This window comes from Brassica napus, chromosome C9 (genome assembly GCF_020379485.1).
Source record: "Brassica napus cultivar Da-Ae chromosome C9, Da-Ae, whole genome shotgun sequence".
NCBI lineage: Eukaryota > Viridiplantae > Streptophyta > Magnoliopsida > Brassicales > Brassicaceae > Brassica > Brassica napus.
Window position 1 is genome coordinate 16,547,262 of NC_063452.1, and position 13,408 is coordinate 16,560,669.

The 13,408-nt window shown below is 29.0% G+C and overlaps 1 protein-coding gene across 1 annotated transcript; it reads left to right on the top strand.

Moving 5' to 3' along the window:
- The first annotated feature begins 11,612 nt into the window (after positions 1-11,612).
- Positions 11,613-12,777, top strand: BNAC09G14830D. The gene is made up of 3 exons (XM_013816693.3): positions 11,613-12,080; positions 12,167-12,303; positions 12,407-12,777. Exons 1-3 carry the CDS (start codon positions 11,789-11,791, stop codon positions 12,509-12,511), a joined length of 534 nt encoding a protein of 177 aa, XP_013672147.1. The 5' UTR covers positions 11,613-11,788; the 3' UTR covers positions 12,512-12,777.
- The last annotated feature ends 631 nt before the right edge of the window (positions 12,778-13,408 follow it).

Here is a 13,408-nt window from a genome sequence, read left to right on the forward strand (position 1 = left end):
ATTGTTGTGAACGGTACTGTCAGTAGGAGGAGATGGATCTTTAGGACTTCCGACAAGAGTAGATTCACAGTGGAAATTGAGGAATAGAGTTCAGAGCCACCAAGGCCCATAGATCTGACGGATGAATCTCGGGAAGCAGAAATAGGGAAGCCTTGTTCACCACATCTCAAAATTTTCCCTGTAGGGAGAGAGATCAATGCCCAAGAGGACGAAGAAAGCCACAGATCTGATAGTTGTACGTTTGTGGGAGAAGATATAGCAGTATCAGCACAGTAAACAAAAGTCAGGTCTGGTAATATTGCAGCTGTGACAAACAGAGATGGACTGCAAGTGAGAAACAAGAGCCAACTAGCTTGGATATGGCACTTACGACGGTTTGCACATCCATGGACAAAAGTGGAGCTAAAGAAACCCAAGTTCAAGACACAAACTTGGAGAAAATCAACAAAAGAAGCATAGAGGAAACTAAAATAGAGAGACGGAGAGGAGACACTACGACGCCGGCGAGCTAGAGAGCTGCCGGCGTCGGAATCCATGGCGGAGATAGTGACCTCGATTTGCGTGAGAAGACGAAGCACTTTTTTTTTACTCCTTTTCATAGTTTGTAATATCATAATTATCCATTGTTAAACAAAATCTCTTAATATTCTTATACAAATTTAAACGCTTATGTAATAAAAAGGAAAAATGATTGCTGACTACACGAAGTATTGGCCATCACATGGCCAACCATGCAAACTAAACTAATGTATACCTAGCTACACAAAGTATATGTTATGCATGACAACATCACTCAACTTAATGATGTTATGTATTTAACATCATGAGTTTAATTTCATTTATCCAAAAAGCGATGTGAATGTCAGAGACCGTTTAAATCTCCCGTTTTATCAATTAAAATATGACGTACTTGACAGTAATTTAACTATAATTAGATTTTGACCCGCGTTTTAAAAACATAAAAATATTTTTAACAAAATCTAATTTACAAATCAATATGTTTTATAAAATTTTGGTAAGTAGTGTTTTAACATTTTTATTTTAGTGTATTTGAAAACTATATAATTATTTTATTTTATTTATATTAAATATGAAAGTTATATAAGATATTATTATTATTATTATTATTATTTTTAATTTGTTTTGTTATAAACTTTTAATCGAATTTATGTAATTCATTTGATTAATTGTGTGATATATACTTATTTGATCAATTTTTTATTATAAAACTTATTTGATGCCAATTTATTGATTCTAACATTTTATTTGTTTAATATAAATTAATTATATTAATTATATTATTTATATTTTTATAAACAAAAATTGCATTCATTTAAACTTAGTAAAACTTTCATATTTGATTCTTATTCTTAGATTATTTTCATTCTTAAATGTATATAATTAATAATTATATATACGTGATTATTTTTAATTTAATTTGAATTCAAATAAGTTTTAAACAAATAAAATGTGAAAGTTAATAAATTGACGTCAAATAAGTTTTATAATTAAAAATTTATCAAATAAGTATATATCACACAATTAATCTAACGAATTAGAAAAAGTTTATCAAAAATTCATAAGAAACATATTAAAATAATTTATAAAAAAATTACATAATATCTTATATTACTTTAATATTTAATATAAATAAAATTTAATATAAATAAAAATAATATAATTATATAGTTTTCAAATACACTAAAATATAAAACACTACTTATCAAAAAATGTTAAAACATATTGATTTGGTATATTAGATATTGTTAAAACGTTGGTTAAAATCTAATTTTAGTTAAATTACGATCGGATCGGTTATGATTTAATCGTGGAAACGAGATATTTAAACGGTCTCTGACGTATATATCAGTTTTGGATGAATGAAACTAAATTCGTGATGTTAACCACATAACATCATTAAGTTGAGGGATGTTATTATGCATAACATATGATTCGTTTAGCTAGGTGTATATTAGTTTAGTTTGCATGGCTAGCCATGTGATGGCTAATACATCATGTAGTCGGCAATCATTTTTTTTAATAAAAATAAAAATACAGCTAATCATTTCATGAAGTCTCACTTTCAAATAGCCTTATGATTTAACCCTAAGTCTAGCGTATATCTTCGGTATGTACCCATCACTAAAGTGGTCTAACACATCGGTTAGAATGACAAACATGCAGAACAATCTAATAGCGCTACTAATAATAACAAAAACATATATATACATAAGTATATGTAGGTATTTAATTATTATTAGTAGCGCTATTAGTTTTTAAAAGAAAAAGTGTTTCAAAAAAAAAAAACTGCGGTGCGGTTGCTTGTAACATTCGGACCCTAGATCTTTCGCCCAAAAAAAAGACAAGGATGGAACAAAACTTAAGAATTTTGAAAATATATGATATAAAATAAATGGAAAATCTCATTAAATATCATTAAAATGGTAATTATTAACACTTTAAACTTTAAATTTATTTAAGAAATATTTTTAAACATCAAAATAATTTTTATCTCACAAAAAACCTTCAATCTGAATATTTATTCTTACATAAAAATGACTGGTATTACAAGTAAAAATAATAACAAGGCAACTTAAAAAAACACTAATTATTTAATTAACAAAATAAATTGATAAGACCTGTCTTTTATTAAATGTTTTTAAAAAAAAATGTCACTATGTTTTCCTATAATAACGTTTTTTTTACGTGTTAAACAAGTAAATCAGATTTGAGGTTTTTGTGACACAAATATTAATTTGATGATTATAAATACTATTTAAATAACTTTAAAGTTTAAAATATCAGTGACTGCCACTTCAATAGATTTTATTTGTTTTTCTCCAAAATAAACTATATATGACTATGCAACAACTAAAAAAAAGTGATGAAAAAAACAATTTTAAAAGGGATGCTTAGTGGAAACATTCCACCTTCCAAAAACTCAAATAATTGCTTAATTTTTAGGTGGAGTGTAATTACAAGTTGTTTATAAATTAAATATAAAAGATATGCATACATTTTCATAAAATGTAGGGATAATTTGCAAAATACCCTATTTAGGATTTGAAATTTGATAATTGTATTTTCTATTTTAACTTTTGAAAAATACACTTTCTTAATTATGAATTGACCTTTTTACCCAAGATATAATTCAAAATTAATATATAAATTCGAAATTAATAAAATAATATCATTAAAATTAGATAAATATGTGTGTTGAGATAAATATGTGATTTTACCATTTAAATTTTACAATAACAAAGATAAACATGTGAATTTTGACTTGTTTTGACTTTATCATGATGTTTATACAGATTTTCCTTTATTTTATTTTCTTCAACTTACATAAACAAGTCACGTTGTTAAAAAAGAAAAGCAAGTCACGTTTGTCTCTACAAAATTTTCATCTTTTCTACTGGAGCCAAGTAAGTTCTAGCTAATATGATATATTCGGATATGTGTTTTTTTTTTGATTTTGAATATGAAAAAGAATTGCACTGATTATTATTCATCGGTTTGTTCTTCTTTTTTCACGTGTCATGAAAATCCAATAAATCTGTTTGAGCCAATGATTTGATTCGTGTATCTTACAAATTTTTTAATTTATGTTGTTTATATAGAGATGGAGTACAAGATTCAAAAATGAAGTAATGGAAAAAGAAAGACAGAGGAAGAACAAACACATAACAACAGTTTAAAGTAACAGAAAACATATGGTGTTGCTTGCATTGAAGTCTTATCGAAAGATTACTTTCATGTGTATATGAAAGAGTTGGAAGAAATTCTGAGCAGTGGATTCACAAATAATTCCCTATCTCTAACGATTTTCTTTTAAAATAAATTTTTTAAAAATTGTTTAATAGGAATTGATAACTATTAAGATTGGGCAATTTGGTAAATTTATATATAAATAAGTGTATTTTTCAAAAAGCTTAAACAAAGGTGTATTTTTCAAATTATATTTTTATTGAAGTGCATTTATCCAAAATTTCCCCCTAAAATGTATTCCCTTAGTTTCACAAATATAGATTTTTTAGTCTTTTCACACATTAAAAAAACACACTAAATCACTATAATAAATGTATCGTTTTCTATAATTTTCAGTTTTCAATAATTTTTAACCAATACAAATTCAATAAATTATTTTTTTTGAAGATCACAATTTTTAATAGAAAATACAAAAAATATATCTTTGTGAAACAAATTTTTTTTTCTAAAACATCTAGCTTAACGAAACTGAGGGAGTATTAATTAATATGTTATATAAATTTAAACTTCTAATACTAAAATTAGCTAACGTTTATTTTAAATAATTTATTCAAATTTTCTAAAAATTTGGATATTCAAATCACTATATTAAACATATAGTTCATGCTTACTTTGTATTTTAAATATGGGATTTGTATCCACCTACATTTTAAATATTTTGATATGTATTCGTTTAATGGGGTTCTGACAATGGAATCAAATTCTCAGGTCTACTATGATGATAGAATGGGGACATTCGTCAGAAAACCTATTCAGCGAGGAAGGGAGATAAGAAGTTGAAGTGTCCCTTGTCCACCCACTCCATATCTCTATTTTGTTCATTTAATTCTTTTAAAATATGTTGACAAACAAATCTCTAATAAATCGATCTTGTCTCGAAGTTCTAAACCCTTGTTCAAAAAGAAAAAAAGGTTATAAACCCTTTAACCAAAAAATTGACTCCAAGTTCTAAAGAGTATTAATAATTTTGTTTTTTACTCGTCATGAATGGTACCAAAATTGATTCTTTGGATGGATCTATGAGTTAGGTTATCTTCACACTTCAGCTATGTATAATTTCTTGTTTTCGTCTAGATCTGTATACCATACCTTTTTGTCTATCGTCCAAGTTCAACGCGCATTAAATGTTATATTCGGCTGAATTTGAGAATGCGTCGAATAAATTTAAGCTTCGGTGGGCTTGACGAAGAACTAGATTCAGTTTGACATATAGCATACTTTGTATCAACTGTTATGAACTTATAACTTCACTGGCAAGTGTGCTAGACTTTGAAAATAATAGTAGGTCAAAAGATCTTTACAAGCGAGTAAATGTTATAAAATTTGACATTTGAAATCCACTATGCATTATTTTGCAAAGTAATTTTGACACATGTTATCTTCAAATCATTTCAATATATGTGACAAGATATAGTAGAATTGATGATATAGTTTATGGTTAAATGTGACATGTACAATTATATTTAATGTTTATTTATATTTTTGGTAAATTTTTCAGAATATGGTAGTAAATTATATATTATCATTAAACTAAATCTATTCAAATATGAACATTAAATAATATAATAATAAAAATATAGTAATATTTTACAAATTTTGAAATATTATATTCTGTTTTTATAACTATACAATTTTATTGCTAAACAGATTTTCAAATTTTTATGATTTTTTAAGAAATTATAAAATTTTAATCATAATATCATTAGTTTCTTTTATATATCTAGAAAATTAAAAAATACTGTTTAATTTTACTTTTTGATAATTATACAAATTTTATACCATTTTTATTAATTTGTACAAGTTTATTAATATATTTTATCTAAAAGAAATAAATAAATAATTTATTTAAAATTATAATTTAAAGTAACCAAAATTAAAATTTATATTAAAAATTATATTATTGCACACAGTGCAAGAAAACACTTAGTATTTTATTATATGTACTAGTTTTACCCTCGTGCTACGGACGAATCAAAATGACAGTATTTAAATTATTTGATGATAAAAATACTGTTTCAGAATTATCAATTAAAATAAAATTATTATATCAATTAAATATTCTATAAATATGGATAACAATTGCATATAAATAGTTGCATTCAAATAAATAGGTTGTAAACGGTAAATTAGTATTTCTCATGTTGTTTTAAAATAGATATATGTTGAAGGTATTTTATGTTTAAATTTGAGATAATACAACACATGAAAAATATAGTTAAAACTACTATATTTTATTCATTATTTTTTCTTTGTATTTTTCTTGTAAATAAATCTTCCATTAAGTTATACATTTTTATTTTAAGTACAAAAATAAAGTTATGATAGATTATGATAAAATATAATTGAAAATATAATAATTTTTTTTTTTGATATTCTGAGATCTAATATGAAGAATGAGGCCGAATAGAAAAATCAATTATGAAAATGAATATCCATTTTTAAATGCTACAATAAACACATTTAAGATTTTTGTTCACATTTTTTTCTCAAACATGTTCATCATCCTCCAAGCTCCAAAAATCCATGCATATTTATAATGGCTACACTTTTATTTTCTTTCATTTTTCTATTTCTGTTTATTAAAGTAGCAAACATTTACCTGAAGCTTTGAAGAGAAAAATGAATTTGGGAATGCAAATTCTATTTGCAGTATTTGAAATGAGTTAGGATAATACTCTAAAAATACTGGTTTTGTCATTTTAAAGTATTTCTACAAATTCATGGGTGAACTCCTAATTTTAACGCGTTCACATTTTCACCATTTGTAGTAAATAGATAAGATAATTTTCTTAAACAGAAGTCACAAAACCGATATTTAAATCAATTTGAATAAAAATAAGTAGATAAGTACTTTACCTTTGTTGTTGATAATTTTGTATTTCCCATTCTTTTAGAAGCTCTGAAACAGAAGTATACTCAAATACCATTTTCAATCTGAATTATCTTTACTGTTTTGGCTCATACTATATATGGCAAATACCGTAGCGTTTGAGAAGAACAATAAAAGTTTGAGAAATAGACAAAAAAGAATAACAATCAAAGTTTGAGAAGTTTTTAACTACTGTGATCGTTTTAAAAAGTTTCAGAGCCACGATATGTGAAACCATGGATATATAGAGAAGAAAACTGTTGGATTACGTAATGAAACGTGGGATAAAAATTTTGAGAAAATTTAGGAGTTGATAGTTAAAATTGCAGAAAAAATAGGGGATGAATTTTTTTTTTTTTCCAATCGATTGGTTTTGATTTAATATTTTTTAAAAAGTTATTCCATGTGTCAATTTTTTATTCACCAAGTGACTTGTGTTTTAATATATAAACTAGATTTCGACCCGCGCAACCGCACGGATTTTTGTTTTCATTTATTTTTATATAAATATTTTGTTTTCAATTCTAAATTGGTATATATTATAATATATATGTGTCTATCAATTTTTAAAACATAATAAGTTCACTGTATATTTTTTTCATTGAATAAATTGTTTCAAAATTTCGCATGTATTTGTATCTTCTTCTAAATATATATTTTCAGATTATTATTTCATTATTAAAATCGTAACTATATATATAAAGATTAGTAAAATATTGTTTTATTGTCATCTTCAAAGATATTGTAACATTTCACAAATTTAGGAAGTTTTTAAAAAATTAAGCTTTTCGCTTCATAGATTTATATTATCGAGTAAATAATTAAACATTTAGTTTTTGTTTAATTTTTAAAATAAACTATATAGTTTAAAATTTGTTTTCGTTGGTTTAAGGTAGTAAAGATTAATTACTGTTAGATAATATGAATTTTTTTTTTAAAGTCTTTATAATTTTAAAAATTTGCAACGACAAATACTTAAATATTTAGCATATAGAGATATAGTATTACAACATTAAATTATATCTATTTAATTTATACTATTTATAAATCCAATGGATCATCTATTGTTTAAATCCAATTACTAATAGCCCAATAAAATTTTTTGATAGGCCCAAAATTTAAATGATAAGATTAGATATTAAATGTAACATGACTTTATAAGAATAGGTCCATTAAGTCCATTTTTTAAAAAAATTACACATGAATCAAGGTTGTGACTTCTGTTTTAATATATAAGATGATAGTAGAATAATTCAAGTCTTCAAACAGGTCAAACACTATAACATTTGCTAATTAACTGCACAATGTTAGTTGGTTTATTGCAGAACTCTTAAATAAATCACAGGATCATTTTCGTCAAATAAATCACATGATTTAAAAATGTTTAGACTAGGAGTCTGCGAATAAATGTGTTCGACGTTGCTTCGTGGTTGCACAAGTCATAAGGTGTTATGACGTGGCGTCATCTTATTGGTTGGTGATATTAATTACGATTTGGCAAGAGATAATGATTGTAAACCTTAAAGATAAGGATGAATCAGAAGATTTAGACTTATCAAGATTTAAACGAAGATTGGCTTGAGAGGTTAAAGAGATCAAACTTTGAGAGTTTGTCTTCAACGTTTTTGGAATGCAGAGAGAAAACAGTAATGTGTCAAAGTTGAACAAGGTTTTGGGTGTTGAACAAGTCAGAAAACTTGGGTAGATTAGAAATTGCTCAGTGTCGATTCACAAGTGTGAAGTCGAGTAAATCTGATTAAACAAAGAGTGTAATTTGTTTAAGAGATTTCTAATAAAAGACAACCGTTATTTGGAGAATCTTGTTCATTAGTATTTTGTGTTTCTGTGTTCTTTGTTCTTACAATTGGTATCAGAGCAGGTCACCTACCTAGATCTAGATATCTATAACAGGTTGAGGTCCAACGGAGAACATAGAAACAACAGAGTGTGTGGCGGCTCATAAATCACTCATGTTAGATGAAAAAAACTTTGGGCACTGGAAGGTACGCATGAGACAACAACTCAAAGGGATTGAGGAAGACGTCTGGACAGCGGTTGAAACAAGATGGAAAGATCCAACTATTTTTACTGAAGAGAATGAGGAGATACCTAAACCCAAAAATAAGTGGACAAAGGCAGAAAAGACGGCATCAAGACTCAACGCAAAGGCGCTATCAGAAATCTTCAATGCAATCAGTTCTGATCAGTTTAAACTCGTGCAGGGATGCTGTTCAACCAAGGATGCATAAGATACATTTGTGGAGTACTATGAGGGAACATCCACTGTTAAAAGAGCAAGACTAGACTACTTGGCATCTCAATTTGAGAACATGAGAATGACTGAAGAAGAATCTGTCACGAGTTTTAGCTCAAAGTTGAGCTCCATTGCAAATGAAGCAATTGTCCTTGGTAAAAACTTTAAGGATAAAAAAACTGGTCAAGAAGCTGATATGATGTCTTCCAGAAAAGTATGCATCTTATAAGGCATTGTTCAAGGTTGGGATGAATACAGATGAGATGAAGTTTTCACAGTTGGTTGGGATTCTTAAAGCTGAAAAGATGGAAGCAACTACATGTCCATCCAAGATAGGAAAAGAAAGTTTTTGTTGCTGAGAAGGAAATTGATAGATTTAAGTCATTTCATGAAAGTCTGAATCAAAAATTGGACGAGTGTGTTGAATTACTGACACAAAACTTCAAGGAGGCTTTAAAGCATTTTGAGAAAGACCACATAAGGAACTCTAACTCACATGAGTGTTGTACTAGTAAAGGTAGTCAAACATGTGATTCTCATTGCCATGATGTGTGCAAGAGACAGTCTGGGGTTGAACATCCATATCATCAGAAGAGAAGTGATAAAAAGCTTAATCTTCTAGCTCTTGTTGGAAAAGAAAGTGATGAAGAACTAGAGATGTATTCTGATTCAGATAGTGATGGATAGATAGATGTGAAGGCTGAATATCATAAGCTCTATGATAGTTGGGTTGAATTGAGCAAAGAGAATCTGAACCTGCTCAAGAACAAGACGTTGTTAAAAGCTCAGATTAATATAATGGAGATGGAAAAGCCTACAACATTGATGTTGGAGACGTCAACATGTTCAACAAAGGATAACGGGTTACACAAGCAGACGAAAGATGAACAGGAAAATACATCTGTATTGGAATCAAAGATAAATAGATTATCAGATCTTTTGTGAGAAGAAAAAGAGAAAAGCATAAGTCTTGAGCATAATCTGAATGAAAATCACAAGTAGATCAGGATGTTGAGCAAAGGAACAAAGGATTTAGATACTCTTCTTGCCATGGGACAGCCTGCAAAACAGAATTGGGGTCTAGGATACAAGAAAAATCGTGTGTTAAGCTCCACAAACAGTGTATCAAATCAAACATGTCTGATTAATTTCGTTCGTGCTGAACTAGTTCCTGATAATAAACCAAAGGAGGTTGAATCACATCAAACATGTTCAAGCCGGAAAGTACTTGTTGAACAGAAAAATCAGAAGGTCAAACATGGATGTTACTCATGTGGGAAACATGGACACATGCGCAAATACTGTGATGCTTTGGAAAGCAAGATTAAGTCAAGGAAGGCTGGAGAACATAGTCTCAACCATTGATGTTATTCTTGTGGGAGACTTGGACATACTCATTGATTTTGTTATGACCGAATCAACAATATCAAGAAGGCTTGGAGTGAAAACAAATGTTATGTTGAGCCAAAAAGTTATTGTAAGGTATGGATTGCAAAATCAGATTTGTATTCCAAATGTAAGGAGACTAACAGTGTTCATGAGCTTATGTGCAACGTAGCATGTTCAGGAAAATTGGGATGCACAAATGTCAACAGGAGATGTGTTAATATTGAAGTTGTTCGAGGCATACTCAGACATGTTAATGAAACCAATGTTTTATGCTTGGCATGAGCATGATGGGGTTCTAAGAGATGTGACAAAGGGATTATATGTTATGGAGATTTTCAAAGAGTTTTGTCACTCAAGCAGGGGGAGAATGAAGAGTTGTTTCAGTTTGATGATACTTAGTTAAGGGGGAGTTTCTTGCAATTGTTAGCTAGTAAGCTTGAGTTGTAAAACTCAGTGAAACAAGGGGAGATTGTTGAGACTAGGAGTCTGTGAATAAATGTATTCAACGTTGCTTCGTGGTTGCACAAGTCATAAGGTGTTATGACGTGACGTCATCTTATTGGTCGGAGATATTAATTACGATTTGGCAAGAGATAATGATTGTAAACCTTAAAGGTAAGGATAAATCAGAAGATTTAGACTTATCAATATTAAAACGAAGATTGGCTTGAGAGGTTAAAGGGATCAAGTTTTGAGAGTTTGTCTTCGACGTTTTTGGAGTGCAGAGAGAAAACAGTGATGTGTCAAAGTTGAACAAGGTTTTGGGTGTTGAAAAAGTCGGAAAACTTGAGTGTTAGATTAAGGTTGGGTAGATTAGAAATTGCTCAGTGTCGATTCACAAGTGTGAAGTCGAGTAAATATGATTAAACAAAGAGTGTAATTTGTCTAAGAGATTTCTAATAAAAAAACCGTTATTTAGAGAATCTTGTTCATTAGTATTTTGTGTCTATGTGTTCATTGTTCTTACAAAAAAAACCTCTGAAAAGAAAAAGAAAATTAAATGCAAACTAATTAATAAAACAAAATTATTCTAAAACAGTAGAAACACAAACAAAAATGTCAAAATCATCGGTCCCTGATCTCCGGTGCCGGCACCCACCCGTTGTAATCAACTATTTAATTTCCGACAATCCTATACATGACTCTATTCCATTACATTTAACACCAAACTAAAGAAATAAACGTCGGAGATGGCCCCGGCAACAACAGTCAAATCTGCAACAATGTTGTTACAAACCATTATTAATATTATTCTCTATTAATGACTGTCCAATAAAATAATCACAACATAAAATTAATAAATAATAACAGCATCACTGATGATTTTAGTGATCTTGATTTTGGGTTTCACATGTTTTTATAAGCGAAGCTGAACTGTTTGTGGTGGACCTAACCCTTCACGCTGTCCCGAAAAAGACTCTTTTCCTTCACGGACTCTCTCTCTCTCATTCTCTATACTCTGTTTTCTTTTGTTCTCTCAATCATAACAATTTTTTTTTGAGGACGAGATGGGAAATTGTCAGGCGGTTGATGCGGCGGCGTTGGTTGTACAGCATCCCAACGGGAAACTCGATAGATATTACGGTCCTGTACCCGTCGCTGAGATCATGCGTATGTATCCTGGTCACTATGTTTCTCTTATTATTCCATTACCGGAGACGAATGTTCCGGCGACGACGACCAAGACGGTGGAAGATGATAAGAGTGAGAGAAGGGTCGTGAAGTTCACGCGTGTGAAACTTCTTCGACCAACGGAGAGTCTTGTACTTGGTCATGCTTACCGTCTCATCACTTCACAAGGTTTGAGTTTATGTTTTATTTTAAGTTTTAAATCTCTTTTTAGCTTTTTTTTGCTTTCAAATGTTTTTTTTTTTAACTATTTCCAGAGGTTATGAAAGTTTTAAGAGCAAAGAAGTACGCGAAGACAAAGAAGCATCAGAGGGAAACGACTGAAGAGAAGAATCCGACATCTCTAGAGAAGAAGGTTGCTGAAGAATCCGAGAATAATCAGAATCAGAATCTGGTATGGAATCTTTACTCGAGTGTAATAATGTGTTTAGCTTAAGGATTAAGCTTTATTGGAAAGTAATTATATATCAATTAATGAGTGTGTTTTTTTTTAATAGGAAACGAATGATGAGAAGCAACGTGCAGTGTTAACGAGCTCAGGATCGTCGAAATCGAAAACATGGAGACCATCATTGCAGAGCATATCTGAAGCTACAAGCTGATGTTTGTTTTAGTTTTTGCTTTAGGGACAAGAAACAGAGTCTCTGTGTGGATCATCCGAAGATACAAAATCTCAAAAGAAAGAGATATAAACTCTCCTGAATAATCTCCTCTTTTAGGTTCCTTTCTGGTTATTACATATATTAATATCAAACCACTCCTTACAGATTAAGAACCGAGTCCGTTTTTGTCTTGTCAATGTATATAAGTTCTCCAGATTAAGAAATCGATCGAAAATAAGGAAGTGTAAAACAAATGTTTTGTTGTACGTTTTTCCTTAATGTTTAGACAAGTTCTTGAAATAAAACAGTAGCAAGAGGATAAAATTCAAAGACATTTGTTAGATGAGTCCAAGAACTTTTGATTTGGATGTTTGTGAGCTATAAATGGTTGTAAGAAATGCATCGAGTCGGAATGATCATTGGTAGGTAAACACATCCTTCCAAGCATTTATGGAAAACCTATTTTAAAAATTAAAAAAAAAAACAAACTTACTTTGGATTATTTTGTAATTATATATATATATGTAAATAAACTATTGTTTTGTTTTCTTATACCTAGAAAGTATAATTTCTAAAAGACTGTAAATATTTCTTTTGGATCTAAATCAAACTGAAATAAATTGATTATATTAATTTTGATTCGTTTTAACAGAAAACAAAAAGAACGATGGCACATCAAACCTAGACTAAATTGGAAATAATATTTACTATCCAAATAAATTTTACATTTCGTTAGACAAATTGAAAGAAGTTATAACCCAAATCCAACTAATGATTTAGGGTTCATTCAGTAATAACTGTAGTTTTAAAAAATTTGGCGTAGAAAATACATATTTTTTGTTGTGATTTTATTGCTGTAGAATTTTATAGAATGCTTCAAAAAATTGCTATTGATAT